The following is a 24,832-nucleotide window of genomic DNA, read 5'->3' on the forward strand; positions in this document are numbered from 1 at the left end:
GGAAATTGTTTTCACATACAACTGTTGCACGGTTAAATCCTGTGATGTTCCCTTTGTTTCTGAGTGTGTGAAAGGGGCTTGTGACCTGCATCTGGCTCGCAGGGTGTACCCTCCTTCCTGCTCGCTGTTAGCTGGGATAGGCTCCAGCACCCCTGCAACCTTCATATGTATAAGCGGTTCAGAAGATGAATGAATGAATGAAATTAGTATGTGTGGTCTTTACAAGGTAAAAAAGCAAGAGTTTTATTGTGATGTAAGTTCCCCTATTCAAAAGGGGATATTGTTAATAATGTGATACCGTAAAAGCAAATATTATAAAAATACTTCTATCAATATTATAGAATCACGTGGCTGACTCACGTTTAAATCACACTGCCGTGAAAATTAGCTGCATGGCCCGTCTGCTGTCTTAATTTGATGTGTGGAAAATTACGATATTTCAAGATCATTGCTATTGAAATGGTCAAACCAGGGGTGTCATACTCCTTTTGGTTCGCAGGCCACATTTATGGCAATTACTGTAGCTCTTATTTAGATTAGTTTATTTTTGTCCAAATAAGCTAACCCCCTGGCTGCCATTGACTGCGCTAGACGTCCAATCCATTTTGACTGGGAGTGGGAATGAGTGTTCTTTCGCCCCTCGAGCGCCATCAATTGCACTGAAATAGGAGCATTCACAGCCAGTCGTTCTAGGTTAAGATAATTGGACGTCTATCGTTGGAAGTGGAAGCCAAAGAGTTAATTTAGGGTCACTTTTTTATTCTAGGGTACTTATGGCTCACTTCCTGTAAATTTTGGATCATTCCCGATTGATTTTTCTGGGATTTCTATGTTTCTTTTTGCATTTAGGGTTCACTTACTGTTGATTTTGGGGGCATTTCTGAGTCAAATACTGATCATTTTGAGTTACATTCTGTTGATTTTTGAGGCATTTACGGGTCACTTCATGTTAATTTTGGTGCATTTAAGGGTCACTCACTGTTAATATGGGGACATTTCTGGGTCAATTACTGTTTGTTTTCAGTTACTTCCTGTTGATTTGGGGGCATTTACGGGTCACTTGTTGCTTTTGGGACATTTCTGGGGCAATTACTCTTTATTTTGGGTTACTTACTGTTGATTTTGGGACATTTCTTTGTCACTTATTGTTTATTTTGGGTTGCTTACTGTTGATTTTGGGGCATTTATGGGTCACCTTCTGTTAATTTTAGTGCATTTGCAGTATGAATGAACTACAAGGTGTCTGTTAGGCACAACAACCCTGCAAGGGGGCCTGATTTGACTCAGAAATGGGCCGCTTCCGGCCCAAGGGCCGTGCGTTTGACACTGCTGACTCAAGTAAAATATAATGAAAGAAAAACATCATAATCAATATTATGAATTTACTGAGTGTGAGCTGATGCTAGGTAGTAAATGTTTCACTGCACCATGAGTGTGAGCTAATAATAAAAGTGTCTACCAAAACGATATTTTTTATTCTCTGTAAGGAAAAACAGCTTTCGTGGAACTCCTTGATTTTCATTGTTGGCTTGAAAATGAGATTATTTTACAACACACATGTAGAACTCAGTGATGACAGATTTCATACAGAAATGTTTTCTTAAATAAGTGAAAATAAAAAAATTAAACCGCACTCTTCCTGGGTGTATTAGAGGCTGCACTGACCTTCCTGAGCTTACGCAGGAGCTTCCCATAGCAGAAGAAGATAAGTCCCAGAGGCAGAATGAAACAAGTGGAGAAGAAAGTGATGATGTAGCTGTGGTCAGTGATGTTTGTTGAATACCTGGTAGACAAATATCCGTTACAACAGTGTTCAGTACAGGTACAAAGCATTGTAGTAAATTAAAAACGGTTTCCCATATTCCACACTTTTCTTCACCTAAAAGAATAGTGAGTTGTTTTTTTCACCTCATCCACCCTTCAACCTCTTGAAATATAAAGTTTTACACTTTATTAACAAACTAAGGCACTTTTTTTGTGATTTAAAAACCCCATCCCATAAGTGATATATGGTTGATTCTCATATTGAGTGTGTGAATTCATCAGTGGGGGATGAAGTACAGTACTATACATATATATATATATATATATATATATATATATATATATATATATATATATATATATATATATATATATATTAGGGCTGTCAAACAATTACAATTTTTTATCAAGTTAATTACCGCTTAAAAATTAATTAATCGTAATTAATCGCAATTCAAACCATCTATAAAATATGCCATATTTTTCTTTAAATTATATAAATATTTTGTAAAATCAATTGTTGGAATGGAAAGATAAGACACAAGATGGATCTATACATTCAACATACGGTACATAAGGACTGTAGTGGGCATTTCACTGTACTGTCATTTAAATTTGTCTATGCTGTCCTCACTCCGAAGCGTCTACTTTTTCCAAAGCTAGACAGCTAGTGAACGACGCCTTAATAATCAGACTTCGTCCTTTTTCATCTGATTTATTGATAAAATGGCCTCAAACCATTGTCCTCTTTAGACCGTTGTATAACTACAAAAAAAAAGTACACAAGCATTGCATTAGCAACAACGTTAGCTTAGCACGCTATACAGGTTCACTAAACATAAACAAAAAGCGTCTCATACAAAAAATATAACATTTCGCTTACTAACATAATATGTATATTCTTTACAACAACCATACTTACGGACAAATCTTGTCCAAGGATCATATAAGCACAACATTACAACGTAGGCGTCAGCCCGAGACGTCGTGCAGCCATATTGAACTGGCAAGAAAACAATAAACCATGCCGCAAAGCGACCACAAGAGTTCGCTGTTAGACAGCACAAAAAGCCTTGCTGTAAAACTTACCAAAAGGCAGAATACTGTCTGAGCGGGACATGTGCGTTAATTGCGTCAAATATATATATATATATATATATATATATATATATATATATATATATATATATATATATATATATATATTCAGCTCTGAGACCCCCAATTTAACCAACTTTCAAAATTGTGTGATACATCATTGGAAAGCTTAAAATCTCAATTTTCTGGAGGAAGATAAATTTAGAGCGGGAAAGCATTTTTTTTTTTTTAATATATTTTTTAAACAGCAAAACCCTATCTGGAGGTGAGAGCACGCGAGAACAGAATTACAGACGCCACGACTTTAACGAGATATTATCGCGTACTTACTTTGTTTCGATCCAAAAACTCCATGTAGCATGTATCACTGAATGTCAAGACACAGCTGTGAATGGCCACAGCCGGAGTTTTTGGGGATTTTATGGGTGAGACATAATTAAGTAATATAACAAGGGTCGCGATGCAGAAATCGCAGACATCAAGGAGTAGTCGAGATCTTCTTTTTCATTTATTTACCGTTTTCAACATTTTTTTTTTTTTACTTTTTTTTGTTTGGATCAATTATTTATCATCTAACATATCGGAGAAAATGTGACAGTGACAAAAACAATTTTTTTTTAATTAAATATGAGACATAAATGAAAGCTTGTAAGCCAAAAACGACAGACATTTTGAATAATAAATACAATTAATTACCTTCGTTTTATGGCTGGGTTGAAACAAAAGCGGTTGCGCCACATTTGTAAACGGGGCTTTTCAGGGTAAAACGGACAAATTAAAAATAGTTTTGGGGCTTAATGTGCCATGAATCTGCTATGGCAGCATATAGACATATTGTTCTATCAAACACAACAGTTGTTTTAGCTTGAAATACAGCAGTTTCTTTTAAAGAGGAGTGCAAGAGCAGAAACTGCTTTTTCATTCTTGTCTGTGTTTTCCGCCATATGTATATATATATTATTTTAAACTTATGTAAACGTACAGATATGGGTGCAAAAAATTACTTAAGTACAAGTATCCAAGAAAAAAAAAACTAAAGTAAAAGTACTTGCTTTAAAAGTAAAAGTATTTTCTCCCAATGCAAAAAAAATTAATATATGTAGAACTCTGTATGTATAAATATGAGTCAATATTAAAAGAGAGAACCAGAAAATTCATTGACTGCTCAGTTATATTTAAAACTGTGCAGAATGGAACAAACAAGCAATAAAATTCCCTGCAATGTAAACAGAAGCTAAACAAACTAAAAAATTTAGCTTAATAGCAGATTGCAAGCAACTATCAGGTGCATACCGCCACCTACTGTACAAGAGTGTGGTGGTTTTTATTGGTCAATATCTTGTACTCATGTTGCTGCCTCTAGTGTTTAGTTAGGGTATAGTTGCATGGGGCTTACCGATTGCACCGAAGACATGAAAACGAAATTATCAATTCACAATGAGAAAAAAAGAAAACAAACAAAAGTAATGTGTAACGTTGGCGACGATTTGAAAAGTAGTGGAGTGAAAAGTATGATGTAAAATGTAGTGAAGTAAAAGTAAAAAGTATCACTTCATATTTGTACTCAAGTAAAGTACAGATGCACAAAAATGTGCTTAAGTACAGTAACGAAGTACTTTGACTTCATTACATTCCACCACTGGAGTTCATCTCTGATTCTGAATATCTGGAGTCACCTTGTTGGCAAGAAACAAGTCGTTTTAAAAATCTTTTTAACTGATTTAATTGTACCATTGGCTCTTGAGCTATCAACAGGCTGTAAAACGCTTACTGTATTGACTTAACTGTGTGTCTGTCAAGTCGTTTGTAAGCGCATCGGTGACAATTTTAAAGAAAGTAGCTGAATACTGGCAGTCATATCAGCTCTTCTTCCTCACAAAATAGACATCCAATAATGTGGCTCTTTTCATCCTTCTGCTATGAATTTCAATTAGGCTAGGTTCATTCCGCAGGTTTTAATGCACAAATCCAATTTTTGTCATATCTGTTTTTTTGCCGTGCCCTTTCAGGCCGCTTTTGTCAAATGAGCCCATTCAAGTAACACGCATGCGCAGTTGCGCACTAATTAGCAGTCCAAGATGAGCTGAGCAAACTGACCCACATGTGCAGGAGCATCAAAACAAATGACCACACATGTTGGCTCAACGTCATTCTGGTGTGATCATATTTTCATTTCCAAAAAGACGACACAAGTAACAGACATAATAATCCCTGTTTAGTCTAATATTGAAAGTTTATATGGATTGATTGCGTGCACACATCGTGCGTGCTTGACGCACAGACTAGGGGTGTGCCCTCTTAGGCACCCCACGATTCGATTCGATTACGATTCAAGGTGCTATGAGTCGATTTTTGTACGATGATCACGTTATTGACGATTATCATGCTTATCGCGATTATCACGATTATCGATGCATCGTTCATTATTGATTAATAAAGTAGCCAAACATTTATGTCCATTATTTATTTAAAATATCCTCATGATTCAACAGGAACGATGGAAACATGCCCATACAACAAAAAGCTGCCCTTAGGCTGCTTTTTTATTTATTTATTTTTTACAAGAAAGTGCAAAAACCTTAAAAATTTTAAAGGGAGTACTTATTTCTCCCAACAATACAATAAAATTTACACTGGTGGAATGAATTCCACATTTTCTGGACACAAACAAAGTGTTAGAAATAAGACTCTTTTAACCATCATACTTTGTTTTCACAGTGTTACCTCTCTTGTGTAACTCTTGGAGTGACAGGTGGAAATCACAACTGCTCTTGATCACTTTTAACTTGCGACGTTTATTGCCGAGCACACACACACTCATTACAGCGCGCGCACTTTCTTCTCTCCCTGCCCGCCCACGCGCACACACGCTTGTTGGCTCCCAGGCGGCACTTGCAACAACATATTTCTGTACTATTTCGCATGTTTGTAGTGTTACCGCTGTACTTCATCATGGTTTTACACGTTCTGCATATGAAATACAAGTTAGCGAATTAGCTAATTAGCTTAGCTCTCGGTGCTAACAATTAACATCTCAGAAACAACAACAATAAAGGCTAAACAGTACAAGAGGGTTCGTGTACTCACCTCTTATAAACGCACATAGGTCTTAGCAACACACTCAGGACATTTTTCAATTGAAATGCCTTAAAACTACTGCTGGACATCTGAAAGACAAGGAGCAACGAACTGTCTCTCTCCCCCTCTCGCTCTAAAAAATAACTTGCGCACAAAAGCGTAACCGCCGGTGTTGTGCCGGTCGCGCTTCTGTGCTAGCCTGTCTCATACAAAAATTTATTTTCCAGTCTTTTAAAAAGGAGTAAATCTCTCTACTAGTAACCGGGACAACAGCAACGTTTTGTGTGCGTCCGTTAACTGTGTCCGGGCGGCAGACGTGTCTTGAATTTCGTTCACCTACGAGCCGCTGTCATAAAGTTATGAGGGAATATCATCGTTTATGAACATTTATGAATCGTAATGGAATCGTCACGTGTCAAATTGTGATGCATGTAATAATCGATTTTTTGGGAACTCCTCTAGCACAGACATACGGACAGTTTGCCCCGAGTCTCGGCCATTTAAGTATTTTTGAAAAATTGCTCATTTGGACAACAGAAAGAAAACCGAGCATTCACACACTTACCCCCCCCCCCCCCCCGCTCAATTTTATTTTTTTTTATGACCGTTGTGAAGCTCACCTCTTCCCTAAAGGCCGCGTTCAAGCTGAGCGCTAATGCACAACTCCATCGCTACCATAGCGCCCGTGTCTCTCGCTCTTTGCTGACGTAATGGCGTACCGCACGCAGGCTATTTTTAGACCGTGACGTCGCATCGTAAAGCGGAAGTAAAGCCGAAGTGGGACATTATAGACCCGCCCTCGCATAGACCCAACGTAATTTGTGCTACTTTTCTCCAGTAATCTTTCAAAAACGAACATGCCGATCACGCATTGCTTTTTTGGAACTTGTAGAAACAACTCTAGACATTACGACACATGAAGGATGTTTTCTTCATACGTTTCCGGAAACCAAAAACTCGGGAAGAAAAAATGTGAAGACCGAATCAACTTGCGCAGACTTTTAACACCAGCTCGGTGAATCCATTCACATTTCATATGCAGTAAACATTATGTTGGGTTGGCATGGTCTTTCAGAGGACAAAGAGGTAAGCCATTTTTATATTTTTAACTTATTTGTTTCGCGTAACGTTGTGCCGTACTGCTTCTGTCCGACAATGAATGACCTGAAAAGAATTCCAATGGTATCTGACTGCCACTGTTACCGTTTCTGTTATATATATATATATATATTAAAAAAAAAAAAAAACTTTAGTAAGGGGGGAGTGTAAATAAATTATAGAATTAAGATGTGTTATCAATGAAAAAATTAAAAGTGTTCATTGGCTGTCACGGAGTAGCATTTGCGATCGCTACACAAAGCAAACTAATTTACCCCCATGAACGGTAAGAGACGTAGGACAACCAGAGGATATATAAGAAAGACAGGGCTGATGGTAAAGGATAGCTTGTTGTAACAGGAGAATGTCATTGTCAGTCGCGTCGATAAAAAAGCTAACGCTATGCTTAGGTCGGCTCGTTTTTTTCGTCTTTTTCAGCCTTCGACACTAAAGCCATCTCTTTAACTGAACATTTTTATGTTCTTCCACATCTTTGCCAGTCAATTTGGTACCAGCCACATCATTTTCGGAGACAATTGGTAGATTTAGCTCTGTAAACATCTCCGTCGTACACGATTTCCATTAATTTCCTATTAGGGACAAACGGTGGCTTGTCCCTACTTAGCAACAGTAGCTAATGTCATGAATATTAATGAGCGGAAGTGACGTGTTGCTTGCGGTACGCCATTGCTGCATGAATTCCGATTTGGGGGACTTGACAGTTCAGACTGCAACCACATTCTGGACAAATGTGGCCCAAATCGGATTTTAACCACATACGAAAGTGACCTAGATGGGATTTGAAATGGTCCACTTTTATGCGACTTTTCCGGTTCAGACCGTCAAGTTAATGCCTAACTCGAGTCGGAAAAACACGACAAAAATTTCGATTTGTGCATTAAGGCCTGCAGTATGAGCCTAGCCTTACGTTATCATGAGTAAACATCCAATCCATTTGAGCTAGGGGAGTGGCCCTCCTGCTTCAGCTGGATTTGACGTCTATCGCTCACAATGGCAGCCAATGAACATTAACAGACACTCACTCTTCAAATGGACTTCATAACATAAGAGTGCATACAAATCAGGCTGTTAAAATATGTCCTGTCCTGAAGGTTGATGAAAATAATGCCTATACCAGGAGTATCCAACTCCGGTCCTCGAGAGCCATGTTTTCCATGTCTCCCTCCACCAACACACCTGACTCAAATAATCAGGATTGTTATCAGGCTCCTGCAGAGCTCGCTGATGAGCTGATCATCAGGTGATTGAGGACGGGAGTTGGACACCCCTGGCCTATACTGTATTGTTTTTAACCAGTCTAGCGCAAAAAATATTGGGCACCGCTGCTGAAGAGGACATTTCTTACCAGTCAGGCTCACAAGTTGTTCCAATCTTGCTGACAGTGTATCTGTTCCAGCCCAGCACGGGAGGGAAGGTCCAAACGAAGGAAAAGATCCAGACGAAGAGCAGACCCATGACGGCATGTTTGGCTTGCAGTCGAATGTTGCCAAGAGGTCTGCAAATTACGAAGAATCGCTCGAACGACAGAACGGCCAGAGACCACAGGGCTACAATTCCTGAGGAAAACAGCAGGAGGTCAGTCACAGTGACACAGCAACTGAAGGCCAATGTATTGGCAAGTCAGGTTCTGACATGTACAGGCGCCATATGGTTACTCAGCGTCACAGTTTGACATACCGTATTGGCCCGAATATAAGACGGTGTTTTTTGCATTGAAATAAAACTGAAAAAGAGGGGGTCGTCTTATATTCGCGGTCTAGACCAGTGTTTTTCAATCGGTGTGTCGCGGTCGCATGTTGCAGATGCCGCTGTTATTTTATTTATCATTTTCCATTGTTGCCACAATAAAGAGGTAAAGTCATCACCGACTCCTCTCCTTTCTATTACTCAATTCGGGGCTATTACAATATATATATATTTTTTTTTTACGTAGTCGGGCGGAGTTGCAATAGGAAGGAAGGAAGGAAGGAGTAGGTACAAAGTTCTCGGTCGTGTGCAGATGAGTGAATGCTCGTGTCGCATTCGAAAAACTGCTCGGATTTCTAGCCATCAACGACCTTGCTGTCCGGAACAATGTGGACCCCAGCACGTCTACTGCACATCATTTGGTTAGACTCATCATGTGTCGATGTATTCGAAAGTTTCCTTTCTATTATATCCATATGTGACGACCGTCAATCCTCCCCCTGTGTTTTATTCGAACACATTGTTGAGAACAGCAAGGTGGCTAATGGCTAAAAAACCGAGCAGTACTTGAACGCGACACGAGCAGCAATCCAAAAACAGCGTCATGGTGCCATGCAAGTTTAAATGTCATCTCCAAACGAAAGACCTGTCTCTTCAAAACAAGTCGATGGACTATTTTGTTCCCCTTCATGAAAGCACATTTATGATTAAAAACTACAACGGTAATTGAGAAAACCCTCAAAGCCAGTTACCTTGTTGCTAAATCCAAAAAGTCCTACATCGTGATAGAGACATTTAATACTACCTGCCTGCAAACCCATTGTCTGTGAGATGCTCGGCCCTGATGTGGTTAAAAACATTGTTCAAGACCCCCTTTCGGATAATTCTGAGCTTTTTCAAGCCTAACTGCTATAAAAATATAGGAAATAAAAACAGACTGAGAGCGTATGGGGCACCGTTTGTAAAACAGCACATGCTGAAAATGACATTTTCTCACATTTTTTTGCACATTTACAATGTTAATTAGCACCTTAAATATTTATTTTTAAATTTTGGACCTGATTTAAATCTTAAATTTATATCCCAAATGTTAAATCAGGAAACTGTCAGAACTAAATATTTAGCTTAATATGCAAATTCACATAACTGGAGACCGGAAATGTTGTCCTAATTTTCAGCATGTGCTGCTTTACAAACGGCGCCCCATAAGAGCGGTTGATGAATAAGGATATTGACTCTGTGTTCATCTAAACAGGCTCAATTTTCACACAGAGTACGTACACATACTGAGAAATTATTTTATAATTACATGTACTGTACAGAAATAATTTTGGGACATTTTTAGTTTGTGGTGTGCCGCGAAATTTTTTCCAATGTACAAACGTGCCTTGAGTCAAAAAAGGTTTAAAAACACTGGTCTAGACATTATACCCATTCACGACGCTAGATGGCGCCAGATATCATTGAAGCGATGTTCTTTCATGACAGATCTCAGCTACTCTCCCCATTCACAACGCTAGATGGCGCCAGATATCATTGAAGCGATGTTCTGTCATGACAGGTCTCAGCTACTCTCAAGTTTAACCAGTTTGCATTATTTTATTGCAACGTTTTTCCATATTCAGATTTGTTTCAAGACTACAGTTAGTTAGATTTCACTTTGATGGTTAATGCAGTTATTGCAATTTTGTTGTTTTACCACAATAGATTGGTTTATTTGCATTTCAAAAACCAGAAGCCATTCATATATGAATATGATTGCACTTTAGTTTACATATTTAAATGTTCAGATATTAAGATTTGAGTGAGGCAAAATAACATGATTTTTCTCTCAAATATATTATCATAATTAGGGTTGTTCCAATCATGTTTTTTTTGCTCCCGATCCAATCCCGATCGTTTTAGTTTCAGTATCTGCCGATCCCGATATTTCCCGATCCGATTGCTTTTTTTTGCTCCCGTTCCAATTCCAATCATTCCCGATAATTTTTCCCGATCATATACATTTTGGCAATGAATTAAGAAAAAAATGAATAAAACTGTATTTGTTTATTATGACAATAAATCCTCAAGATGGCATTTACATTATTAACATTCTTTCTGTGACAAGGATCCACAGATAGAAAGACTTGTGACTTTGTACATTGTGACTAAATATTGCCATCTAGTGAATTTGTTGAGCTTTCAGTAAATTATACTGTAGCCATGCCCAAATGCATGATGGGAAATTGAACCATGACTGTGCGTAGTACTACCAATTGATATAGCTTCTCTGCGTTGGGAAATAACATAAGGTGCTAAGAAAAAGATCAATTGCTACCTTGCTTCCCTACATTGCTTCCCATGATATTTCTAATCGTAGGGAGATGGATTGTAAGGCTTTAACTAATTTAAAAAAGGCTCCAAAGGCTGCCAATTCACTCTACTCAGTTTACGCTGCCTTTTATCTCTCTATATAGGTAAAACGGCGCCATTACAGATTGAGCGCGACAATGCATGAGTGGGTCGTGCAGTGCATGCATTAATTGCGTTAAATATTTTAACGTGATACATTTTTAAAAAGAATAATTACCGCCGTTATCGGGATAAATTTGATAACCCTACCTTAAGCCTAAACTGAAGACTCTGGATGAGTGTAACATAATATGTCTGTAACGTTAAATACAATTAGAAAACGATTTAATTAAAAAATATACTGTATATATATTAAAAAAAGGCATCGCCAATATTTTTTTGCCGATTCCGATACTTTGAAAATGACGTGATCGGACCCGATCGATCGGCATCCCGATCGATCAGGTCATCTCTAGTTATAATCATTTGTTTCGGATGTACTGTAATTATTTTCTGTATAAAAATGAATTTGGTGTTCAAAAAGTCTTTTTTTCAAACTTGAGTCTTGAAAAAGAGGGGGTCGTCTTATAATCAGGGCCGTCTTATATTCGGGCCAGTACAGTAAAAAGTTCAAACCCAGAGCTCAAGACTTCCTATGAGGTCTTTGCATATTCCCCGTACGCTTGTGTGACCTCGAAAAATCATATGATGTGTATTTAACCAATATCCGAGCAATGTGATCACTTGAATGAGTGTCCAAAATTTTCTTTTTACAGTTTTGCAGAAAACAACCCCATGCACATAAAAAAGTTCAACTTTAATATCTGAGTTAATCTCCATTCAGCGTTTCTCATTTATTATCACAGCAATCAAATTACATGAAAATTTTCCGGAATTTTATAATGTTAAGTGAGTGTGATGGGTGCAATTTCTGCATCTGCTAATCTCTTTGAAACGACTTCCCTCTCTTAGCTGAAAATTTTATTATGTTTCATTATATTATGCTTTGGAAGATGTGGAGCTGGGGTGGCCTGGTTCCAGTTTCACCTACAGTGCAGCCATTTATCATCTTTTGACAACAGATTTCAATTCTATAAAGCCAAAGGCGTGTAAGTAAGGCTCCTAATGGTCAAAATAGTTAAATGATCCAGGGTGGTTGAATTAGGCTGCCTCATGATGGACTAAAAAAAAGCTCCCTTTAATTATGGTAATAACTCACTCTCACCAAGCGGGTAATTACCTTTCTCTGAACAACCACAGACCCCTAGTGTCTGAGCTTAGTGTGGAAGACAAAAGAGAGTGGTGGAAACCAGGATGTTCAATTATGTTTCACGCATTAAAACATGAGCTGATACAAAGATTTAGTAATGAAACTGACACTTTTTAGGTCTTGTTTTTTTTACTAAGCCATTATGGTCCAAATGGTGCATTGATAGTGAAAGAGACACATCCATTCTAACTTGTTACCAAAGCCTCTTAATCTACTGTATTCAATACTTACGTTCTGAGCAAAATAATTGGGAAGACCTGTATCCGCCTCATCTTTATCATTTTCTAATTCTTTAACACATGCCAATACAGGTGACCACAAAAAGTGACACAGCTGTCTGTCCCCCCAAATAAGACTAGACAAGACAGAAGTCTCCCGGTAATTGATTACACATCACTATAATGCCTATTGGCCTGGGCTCATGTATTATGCAAGGAAGTTTCTTTTGGTCATCCGTGAAACACATTGAGCCCGATTTACTAATATCCCAACCAATAATGAAAACGAGAGCTAAAACGATTGGATGTACAGAGAATCATTTCCATTTCGAGGATCGTGGAACAGCTATTCCCTCAACACATTGAGGCCTTATACACTGAGGTGGGTAGTAACGCGTTTCATTTACTCCGTTACATTTACTTGAGTAATTTTTTGAGAAAAATGTACTGCTAAGAGTAGTTTTACTAAGCTATACTTTTATTTGAGTAGATTTGTGCAGAAAAAACACTACTCTTACTCCGCTGGGCTACACACGAGTCGCTACATTTTTTCCTCTTTATTCTACACATTAGATTTATTATTTTTTTGCCACCAATGACAAGAGTAGAGACGTGCCTGGTGTATTACCGGGGTAGCTCTACCGATTTCACAGATGAGTCGTCCCAACAATAATCACATGACTCCATTATACTAATCAGACACAAGCTTGCGTCTATCTTCATGCCAGCCTGTTCAATCATGTGGTGTCTTTAAAGCACCGTAAAAAATAAAGTATTCGATATGGAGCGTTGCCCTCAACACGACTCGAAAGCACAGATTTTAACCTCTCCCAGTTTTTATTTGGCACTGATTGACCACAGAAAACCGGAGATATGATCCTTTTAATTTCAAAATTGTAATTATGAAGGAATGCTTTACTATTTAAACTCGGAAATATTTTCTCCACCATAGGGCAGTCATGCTCTTTGGACGAATGTTTCATTTATGTATTTTTTTTCTTTCGTCGGAATTCAATGATTTTTTTTGGTTTATTTCTTTGGCTTTATGTGGTTATATAATGGGTTATTGTACAGTATCATTACAGCAATAGTCCATGTAGATAATTTTGTGCTCAGAAAAAAATATAACATTGTCAACAAAAAAAAAAGAAATCCCAGAAAAAAATATAAAGTTACTCACAATGTAACTAATTACCGTATTGGCCCGAATATAAGACGGCCCTGATTACAAGACGACCCCCTCTTTTTCAAGACTCAAGTTTTAAAAAAGACTTTTTGAACACCAAATTAATTTTTATACAGAAAATAATTACAGTACATCCTAAACAAATGATTATAACAATATATTTGAGAGAAAAAGCATGTTATTTTGCCTCATTCAAATCTTAATATCTGAACATTTAAATATGTAAACTAAAGTGCAATCACATTTGTAAATGAATGGCTTCTTGTTTTTTAAATGTAAATAAACCAATCCATTGTGATAAAACAACAAAATTGCAATAACTGCATTAACCATCAAAGAAGTCTAACTGTAACTGTAGTCTTGAAACAAATCTGAATAAGGAATAATATTGCAAAAAAATAACGCAAACTGGTTAAACTTGAGAGTAGCTGAGATCTGTCATGACAGAACATCGCTTCGATGACATCTGGCGCCATCTAGCGTCGTGAATGGGTATAATGTCTAGTCTGCCAATATAAGACGACCCCCTCTTTTTCAGTCTTATTTCAATGCAAAAAACACCGTCTTATATTCGGGCCAATACGGTACTTGGTAAATGTTGTTATACTTGTATAGCGCCTTTCCACCTTTCAAGGCCCTCAAAGCGCTTTACACTATATTGCCATCCACCTACTGGTGACGCAGTACCAGGAGCAATGTGGGGTTCAGTATCTTGCTCAAGGACACTTAAAGGAGTTAATCAGGGCGGAGTATCGAACCCACAACCTCTGGGTTGGGGGACAACTACTCGACCACTGAGCCACGCCACCCCCTACTTGAGTATTCTTTTCGCCAATACTTTTTTACTTGTACTTGAGTACATTTTTTGGATGACTACTTTTCCTTTTCCTTGAGTAATATTATTTTGAAGTAATGCTTCTTACTTGAGTAAAATTTTTGGCTACTATACCCACCTATACTTATACATAGCGTAAAGACATGCGCTGGATACCTGTTTCAAGGTATAGCGTGGTATGAAAACATCACGGTTTTAAAACCACTGAAATTTTCCGTTATACCGTTCCTACGGTATTAGCCATTTTTTTATGTACCAAAAATGCTGTGCGACACAATGGCCGGAGGAGGTGAAACACCTGAACTTTTTCCGTCATCGAAGAAAACGAAGTCACTGGCAGTGGCGGACTTGGCAATTTTGGGGCCTAAGGCGAACATATCCAGGGGCCCCCTTCATGGGTCAGGGGTTAAAAAAGTGAGAAGGGTGTGGAGGAAATATGTTCTGGTACACTAGGGCTGTCCTAAACGACAAATTTTCTGATTAGTCAGTTGACTAGTTTTACGAATTGCCGACTAATCTAATAATTTTTTAAATTTTTTTTTACCAGTTTAGCAATGAAATTTTGTTGACGCTTATTAATTCACAAAACCATTTTGGAACACTTAAAGTATTAAAGTACAAATAATCATGTAAATAACAATAATTAATCAAAAATAAACAATGAGGTTAAATGCTGATAGCATTTACTAGTGCAAAAGAATGGAAAGTAAACAGATTCAGAACACTGACTTTCCCTTTCCAACATTATTCAAAAGAATTCTTTAAAAAAAAAAATTCTAGCATTATTATTATTATAGTATACTATTATATATAATAATTATTCATTGCCAATCATATTTGTCATTAAGAGTGTCATTTTAAAGCTATTCTTAGTGTAGAATCTGTATTCGTTAGTATTTACTCTACATATTATAATATTAATTCTGAAGTATGTGGGATTAACTCCAGAAATTGTAGACGAACATGACGTGCTTTTATTTTGAAATGTTCACCGGAGGTACGGTTGCTAAACCGCTAACCGAAAGCTTTACACTCCGTGAAAAAACAGATATATTTATTTTTTGTTAGCAAATGCTGTTAACTAGCTGTTGAGTGTTATTGTATGACTGATTGGAACTGCACTGCATTGTTTCGCCACAGGGTGTGCTGTCGTGTATTTTATGTTCGGTGTGAAGAAGAAGAAAGTTAAAAAAGGCATTAGCTGCCTGTCCTCAACGTCTCCCTCACTGCACTTTGGCTCTCAAGGAGAGCACGTTCACTCATGTGTTCGATATAATCGATAGCCGACGTGCAAAGTAGCAAGTGAGCTATAAAAATAGCGATCTTAGTGGCGTGTAAAACGCGGGAGAGCTAAGTGAAGCTAACGAACAGCTAAGTGGAGCTAAGCGATGCTAAACGGAGCTAAGCTAAGCGGCACTAAATGAAGCTAAGCGACTGATACTCAGTCAGTTGTCGTGGAACAGTCCATTGTAGTCAAACCCGGCTGCAGAAAGAAATTACAGGGGGGGGCATTACATTTTTTTGGGGGGGGGGGCACACTTCTTCAATGTAAATTTAGCCGTAACAGTGGCGTTTTTACCCGTTATATTTTCTGATGATAGTGTCAGTCAGTGAAACTGCAGGAGGTGGCAGCGCTATCACATCATGTTGACTTTCGGCCGCGTCTTTGTCATGGGTTGAGTTCGTCTTTAGTTTTTTGAAAAAAACACGGATGTCCATTCCAATTTGAATTAGCAACGGAGGAGCCGCTCAATCGCCATTTCTTTAATCGGAGCAATCCCTATCCAATCGCAGTACACAATGGCCGGCTACTCAGCCCGCCCCCCTTATCTGTGATTGGCTAGAAATTGCCTACATTCGCTGCTCTGATTGTGACGACAGATCAAGATAGGATGACTAGAGCAGTGTTTTTCAACCTTTTCTGAGTCACGGGACGTTTTTACGTTGGAAAAAATCTCGCGGCACACCACACCAAAATGTTCCAAAATTACTTTCTGTATAGTATATTTAATTATAAAATAATTTCTCAGTATTTATACTTACTCAGTGTGAAACGTTTAGCAATTAGGCTTGAAAAACTATCAGACAGGGGACTTGAGCAATGCATTTAAGCACATCAGGGCTGGTCGTCTCGCTGACAATGGCTTTGCAGACAGGTAGTATTAACGTCTCTGCCACAGGTTGGGACTTTTGGGATTTAGCAACAAAGTAACTGGCTTTCAGGGTGTTCTTATTTACCTTTGTAGTTTTCCTCTCTGTGTTTTCACGAAGGCGTACAAAATAATCCATCGACTTGTTCTGAAGCGACGGGGGTTCATTTGGAGATGAGTTTAAGCTTGTATGGCGCCATGGCGCTAGATAGCCGCTCGTGTCGCGTTCAAGAACTGCTCGGATTTCTAGGTATCTCCCAGCTAGCTGTCCTCGATAATGTGTTGGAATAAAACAAAGAGGGAGGATTAACGGTCGTCACATATGGATAAAATGGAAAGGACACTTTTGTATATATCGACACTTGACGAGTCAAATAATCACCAGTAGAAGTGCTGGGGTCCACATTGTTACGGAGAGCAAGGTGGCTGACGGCTAGAAATCCGAGCAGTTCTTGAACGCAACACGACTCATCTGCACACAACCGAGAACTTTTTCCACATTCCTTCCTTCCTACTGCAACTTTGCCCGACGATGTTAAAAAAAAGCGACATTGGATAATTTCTCGCTGCGGCGGCACAATCGGTTGAAAAACACGGGAATACAGGGTTCATTCTCCCCGTGTGTGTGTTTTTGTGGAAGATTAAAAAAAAAAAAAAAATTACACAGTACAGTTTAATCGAGCTAGGGCGGGCACAGCCGTCCCTCAGGGCGGGCACGGCCCCCTAATGCCCGCCCATGCCGCCGGGTCTGAATTTGTAGTACGTGTGTGTGGGGAGAGATAATATAAATGCAGCATTAAAAAGGCTTTCTGTTTTGTTATTTGTTTGTTTGGTATGCTAACATAATTATACATGACGAATAGTTGGGGGTGCTGCTGGCTCCGGTGGCCCAAGCCCTTGCTCTTTGGGGCAAGGGCAGCTGGTTGGGGGCCTAAGGCGATCAGCTACTTCGCCTGAATAGGAGATCAGCCTATGGTCGCTGGTTTAGGAATATTTCGGCTACAGAAAAGTTAGAGACGGCCGCGGCTTTAGAGGAGAAGGGCCAACCAACATGTATAACCTTTTTGCAGAGGGTGGCTGCCAGAGGAGGCAACACCTCCAATATGGTTTCACATTTACGTGAACACACCCGTCGCTTTATACATACAGTGGGGAGAACAAGTATTTGATACACTCACAATGGGAAAACCCATTGGCAGTGTATCAAATACTTGTTCTCCCCACTGTACCTGTCAAGTTGTACGGTTTCGGCGTAATTTGTACAAGTGAGCACTGATTTTTAAATGTGTACGCCGTACGTTCAAAATCTGTACGTTTTTCGTGCATTACGTTAATTTTTCTCCGTTTGGATATTGCCATCGTTTCGACAACCAGACAGTGTGCGTTACTATGCGTTACTTATGTTGAATGACGCGAGAAAAGTTAGAGACACTGAGAGAGAAGAGTGTTTGTTGTGACGCTGTAGCAAACGCGATACTAGGCTAGGTGGCTCCAATATTTCCTGACTGTAGCCAACAGCCTACAATCTACGTCTAGATATCACATACATATAGTAATACATGCGAAATCACAGACTCGGCGGCGTTGTTGGCTTTTTTTTTTTTTTTTTTTCTTTAAACCTGTCCTGTTCAGCTGTTTGACACGGAGAATGGAAGTCTAAGTGTCCAGTTGGTCTGAACAGTTTTAATGTTTCACATTGAGAATATGACTTACTCCCATTGTGATCATTCAACATATCTCGTTTATCATGACAAAACAACGAACAGGGAGGGGTTATGGGGGGGACAGACGAAAAGAAAAGAACAGCCGCCATTTTAAAGCTATAGACTTCTCAGAAAGGCTCTGTTGTAGTGAACCTTCCTAGCTAACCTAAGTAACTTTTTATCTAAAATACTCCTAAATCTGCAAAATCTTGACTTGAATCTATCTTTAAATGATGAGGCAGTTTTAAAACTTTCACATGATGAAAGTAGACAGAGGGGAATTCATGCAAAAACGAGAGCAATTTTAACAACTTTAACGGTTGATTCGCAACATTGAATGACTTCCAAACATAACAAAGCTTTGTTTTGTTTTGTTTTTTTGAAAAAATGCAACAACAAAAAAACATGAAAGGTAACTCCAGTTACTTTGCCAAGTAACTAATTACTCTTACATTCAGGTAACTAACTCAATAAGTTTTTGGTAGAAGTAATTTGTAGCTGTGATTAATTACTTTTTAAAATTAAGATTAACAACACTGGTCATAAAGATGAAGTCTGCAGAATGAAAATTGACGAAAGCGGAGATTGTATTCTGCCAATTTGTTGCCGAACACAATTTGCCACTTCTCAGAATTAGCAAAAGAAATGTTCCCTGACTCAAAGATTGCATCGATAAGTTAATTTTATCAACTGACCTTTTTAATTTATAATTGGACACACTAACAAACTACCTTCAAGTCAAACTGAATTGCAGCCATCAAAAGACATGATAGAAATTGCCAAAAGAGCTACATACAATTATAACAAAAGTCACTGTTAAATTTTAGTAATCATGATGTAGCTGAAGATATTGATTGTTCTTTGATTGCACCGGGTTATTTGTTACAATATTACCAATAAATTCATATTATTTTAAAAAAATGAGTTTTTATTTTTGTTTCATATTGCACGCTATATATCATATTGTAAGATTAGTCACCAATTTGTAAGGGCATACATCACTATTTGTAAGATTGCCAACGGCCTCAGGTTGACAGGTATGCTTTATACAAAATTAAAGGTTAGTATATGCTGTCATGAACGTTTTCCGCCAGCTACGAGAGTTAACTCCAGAGTGTTTGGTGTGTCTAGCAGTGGTAAAACACATACCCTAATTTTCAGACTATAACCTGCTACTTTTTTCCCACATTTTGAATTCTGCGGCTTATATGTTGATTTATTTGGGTAAATAGGTAACGCTTTGACAGTGGCATCATATGACTGTCATAAGAATGTCATAATAATGACATGACACTATCATGGCCATGATTCAATGCTTATGACGGATGTCAATATGTGTCATGTGGCATATTATGTCACTAACTCCATTTATGTCCAGCTCAGATCTTTTACATCCATTCAAAAGTGAGATAATTTGCTGGACCGACATCTATTATAAGCATTCGTTAATGCTTATGACAGTGTCATGTAATACCGTATTGGCCCGAATATAAGACGGTGTTTTTAGCATTGAAAAAAGACTGAAAAATAGGGGGTCGTCTTATATTCACGGTCTAGACATTATACCCATTCACGACGCTAGATGGCGGCAGATATCATTGAAGCGATGTTCTGTAATGATAGATATCAGCTACTCTCCCCATTCACGACACTAGATGGCGCCAGATATCATTGAAGCGATGTTCTGTCATGACAGATCTCAGCTACTCTCAAGTTTAACCAGTTTGCATTATTTTATTGCAATATTTTTCCTTATTCAGATTTGTTTCAAGACTACAGTTACAGTTAGACTTCACTTTGATGGTTAATGCAGTTATTGCAATTTTGTTGTTTTATCACAATAGATTGGTTTATTTACATTTCAAAAACCAGAAGCCATTCATTTACAAATGTGATTGCACTTTAGTTTACATATTTAAATGTTCAGATATTAAAATTTGAATGAGGCAAAATAACATGGTTTTTCTCTCAAATATATTGTTATATTTTTCGTTTCGAATGTACTGTAATTATTTTCTGTATAAAAATTAATTTGGTGTTCAAAAAGTCTTTTTTTCAAACTTGAGTCTTGAAAAAGAGGGGGTCGTCTTATGATCAGGGCGTCTTATATTCGGGCCAATACGGTAAGTATGACTTATATAACTATGACTTAATATTTTCTTGTATAGTAGTGTCATAATACTGTCTTATGACAGTATTATGACACTACTATACAAGAAAATATTACCAAATACCATAACTAGCAATTAATGAAACAACTGGAACAGTAACTGAAGAAATAATTAGCACAGAACATGAATTTTGATGATTATTTACATCTGTAGTGCCGCAATGCATGCTAGGAGGAATGTTGGATGACAAGTGTTGACAACAGGTGGCAGCAGAGGTTGACTGTCTCCCCCAAGGGAGCACTGATGGCCAAATGAAGCTTTTTGAAACAATAAGGCTTTGCAGTCAACTGGTTCAAAGCTTATGGTGGTTCGTTTGGTCTCATGACAGTGTTATGATGCCATTGTCAAATGAAGTGTTACCAGTCAATATCTTTTGGTGTAAACATCCCATAATATAATGAGGACAACTGCGGCTTATAGTCCAAGTGCGGCTTATCTATGAACAAATGCCATTTTCATGTCAAATTTGGTGGCTGGTGGCCTATAGTCAGGTGCGCCTAATAGTCCGTTTTTTTAACAAGGCAGATAACATGACTAATTAACATGCCAAGACTGCAAATTAGTTTCCTCTCCAACATGAGCCTACTTTTATTTAGGTCTTCCGCCATTGTAAACATCTGTTCAAAATAACATTTTCATAATACAGCCTGTGGTTTTTTTTTTTTTTTTCTCTGGCAGCTGTGTTGACAGAGTGTGTATATCCAGTATAGCCAGGGGTGAAAGTGGCTACAATTTCTTGCCGGAACTCCCCGACGTGAAGGTCGCCACGGAACCAGAAATTTTGTTCATTTATTTATTTATTTATTCATTTTGGGGGTAGTGGGGGTCAAACCTCCTAAAACTACTGAAATGCAAAGAAAACTGTTTTAGCACAGTTATTTCTATAACACATACAAACACTGATTTTCATTCAAAATTGTATTTTTTTCCAATGATTTGCAAAATAAAAGTTAACAAAAACAGCAATAACCCCAACCAACCTCCAGCTCCTAATTTTTATTTTCCCTCATTTTCTCACATACTTAAAGCCAAATCTCAATTTTAACCCCTCTAGAACATAGGATGTATATTACAATTGAAGTTAATGTAAACATTTACTTTTGCTTTCTTTTTCTTTTTTTTTTTTTTAAATAATAAAGATATAAGTAACATACATTCAGAAAAATAAGTACAAATGACTTATATTATGCATAGTGAAATGGAATATATTTTGAAGATCGTGCAAACATTGACTTTTTAAAATAATAAGGAAATGAATAAGTAGCCTAATATAAATGAACATTGCACATTGGCATCTAAGATGTTCTGAACCTCCCCATCAGAGCAAATAGAACTAAATATGATAAATAAGCCTCCTCAACTCTTTCCTTGCTCTTAAAGATTTCACCCATTTTCTGTTGCATTGCCCTTTTTTGTCGCATCCATTCAACACTTTTTTTTTTTTTTTTTTTTTTTTTGCTGTTCCAGAAAACATGCACATTTGAACCCAACAGAGCTAACTATCTGTGCTGATCACATGTCAGTATGTCAGCCAATTTAACGGATAAATGAGTCCAGGTGTTTTGCTTTGCTGCGTGCATTCGCACTGACGTGACTCATCATCGTCAGACTCAGATAACTGCAGCAGCTGGGGACACCTCCATGCCGTCCGTGGAATAAAATACATAATAAATATCGGTGGAAACGGATTACGCTACACAAGCACTTTATTATGCTAGTTGTTAACACTTGTGTATGTAAATCTGATGTTGATAGATTGTTTAATTCTTGGAGATGAAATGCATGTGTGGCAGCTTAGCTTTTTTTTTTTTTACATAGCATTTTGACAGTTGCCATCATATTTTTGGAATCAAAGCACCGTGTACCGGAGCAGCATTCCGGCCCTGAATCTTATACCGGAACTGCCTTCCTGACCGTTCTGGCCCACTTTCACCCCTGAGTATAGCTCAAAATAACACATTTTAGAGCGGTAATTGCAATACCGTGAAATAGTGATATTTTTGCTTAGGGTTATCATACCGTTAGAATCTCATACCAGCACATGCCTAATAGCGTATACAGTACAACTGAGCATAGCACAGTGTAATTACACTAAAAGGAAAGTTACATTTGCGTAAAATACTTACCTAATTGCATCAGATTTTTCATATTTTCTGCAGAGGATATTAACTTTTTACACTGACAGTAACATTTCCAAGTTCTTTAATTAGGACATCATTTGAATTATTCGTTTATAACCGGCTAGCCATTCATAATGCCCATGTGGGATTTTTTATCTTATTACCAAATCCAATAAGGAATCTTTGACTGAATAAAATTTTACTGTATTTTGTCCTCAGAAGACTCTCAGCACAGATCTTGGACCGATTCACGACATTGGTCACGTTGCGGGTAACTCACTTAAGATAAGTGGCGCACAGTGGTAAAAAGCTGACACCAGCTGAGTTCATGAGATCAGGGCTGAGGGGGAAAAAAGTTGGGTAAGTCGACCACGAAAATAGGTCGACAATATTTCCCCCCGAAGCTTCAGAAGCATTATGTTATGTTAAACCTTAGACGTTTCCAGGAGATGTGTAATTGTGTGTGCATATTGAACACTCACAGTGTGCTGGTGGAAAGTTGATAACTGCAGTAGTGAAGGTGCCAGGGGGATCTCAGTATAAAGTGTATGCACGTGCACATGCGGGACGAAAATCAAGAAGATAGGAAAATAGGAAGTTCATTGACATTTGTGCAGCTGAACTCATTTTTTATGGCTTATTCTTTTTTGAACCAACTGCTGTACATAAGTGATTTTTTAAGACACTATTACTATTAATTTTCACACTATAAGGCGCACCTGACTATAAGCCACCACCCACCAAATTTGGCAGGAAAATGGCATTTGTTCATAGACAAGCCGCACTGGACTATAAGCCACAGCTGTCCTCACTGTATTATGGGATATTTACACCAAAAGATATGAAACCGGTAACACAGGTGCATCATAAGACCAAATGAACCACCATGAAGCTTTGAACCAATTTGCCGCAAAGCTTCATCTCTTAAAGAAGCTTCATTCGGCCATCACTGCTCCCTTGGGGGAGAGAGTCAACCTCTGCTGCCACCTGCTGTCAACACTGTTGTTGTCCAACATGCCTCCTAGCATGCATTGCAGCGCTACAGATGTAAATAACAAAGTTAATGTTCTGTGCTTATTATTTCTTCAGTTACTGTTCCAGTTGTTTCATTAATTGCTAGTTATGGTATTTGGTAACACTTTATTTGACAGTAGCGCAGTAAGACTCTCATTAGACAATCATAATTATGACATGAAATTGTCTTGAGCATTAATGAATGCTTATAACAGATGTCATTTAGTGTTATCTGGCAAATTATCTCACTTTTGAATGGATGTAAAAGATCCAAGCTGGACATAAAAAGAGTTAGTTACACAATTTGCTGGATGACACTTAATGACATAAGCATTCAGTAATGCCCATGATAGTGTCATGTCATAATTATAATGGTCTTATGACTGTCTTATGACGCAGCTCTCAAATAAAGTGTTACCTAATAACCCAAATAGATCGACAAATAAGTCGCACTGGACTACAAAATGAAGGAAAAAAGTAGCGGCTTATAGTTTGAATATCACGGTACATGTTTTATGTTTCCTTAGTGACATTATGTACCTTAAGTGTGAGCTACGTGGTACCCAGCATTATTGCTTGTGTACTGATACCGAATTGTGGTTGATGACCATTTAGCATGCTTTAATTGGGTACTGTATTTTGGTCATTTCCTATTGCCTTTTCTACTTATCTGTAATCAGACACTTAGTAGTTCTCTTTAATTGCAACTCAGTTATTTCTGAGACCATTAGGCCAGGGGTCCCCATCTGCTAATTAACCCTGTGCCCCTGCTTAACACACCAATATCCCTGTCTACTCTAGATATAATACTACGGGATAGATTAGAATGGCGTCATAGAAATCCATTGATTGGACTGCTAGCAGTACATCTTGTTTGTGTATATAATATATCTATGTGCGCTTGTCCTCGATAATAATGTATGGCTAGGCCGCGGGCGCAGCACATTAGTTCCCGGAAATAATTAGCCCCCACACGAGCGAAGATGACTGGAAAACAGACGTCTTTGGAGATATTTTTACGGCGAAAAGGGCACCTGACGAGCCTACAACCTCGAAGACCCACGAACTGCGAAGGAGTGGATTCGT

At 38.1% G+C, this 24,832-nt stretch overlaps 1 protein-coding gene across 2 annotated transcripts in view; it reads right to left on the reverse strand.

Annotated features, from left to right (window-relative positions):
* The window catches only part of valopa (vertebrate ancient long opsin a), a 45,717-nt gene that overhangs the window by 15,321 nt on the left and 5,564 nt on the right, over positions 1-24,832 (reverse strand). For both annotated transcript variants that reach the window (XM_057848005.1, XM_057848004.1), the window contains exons 2-3: positions 8,405-8,615; positions 1,666-1,783 (exon numbers count right to left, since the gene is read on the reverse strand). In XM_057848005.1, coding sequence (XP_057703988.1) covers positions 1,666-1,783; positions 8,405-8,615 — 329 coding nt within the window. The remainder of the gene's footprint in view (positions 1-1,665; positions 1,784-8,404; positions 8,616-24,832) is intronic.

This window comes from Corythoichthys intestinalis, chromosome 10 (assembly GCF_030265065.1).
Source record: "Corythoichthys intestinalis isolate RoL2023-P3 chromosome 10, ASM3026506v1, whole genome shotgun sequence".
NCBI lineage: Eukaryota > Metazoa > Chordata > Actinopteri > Syngnathiformes > Syngnathidae > Corythoichthys > Corythoichthys intestinalis.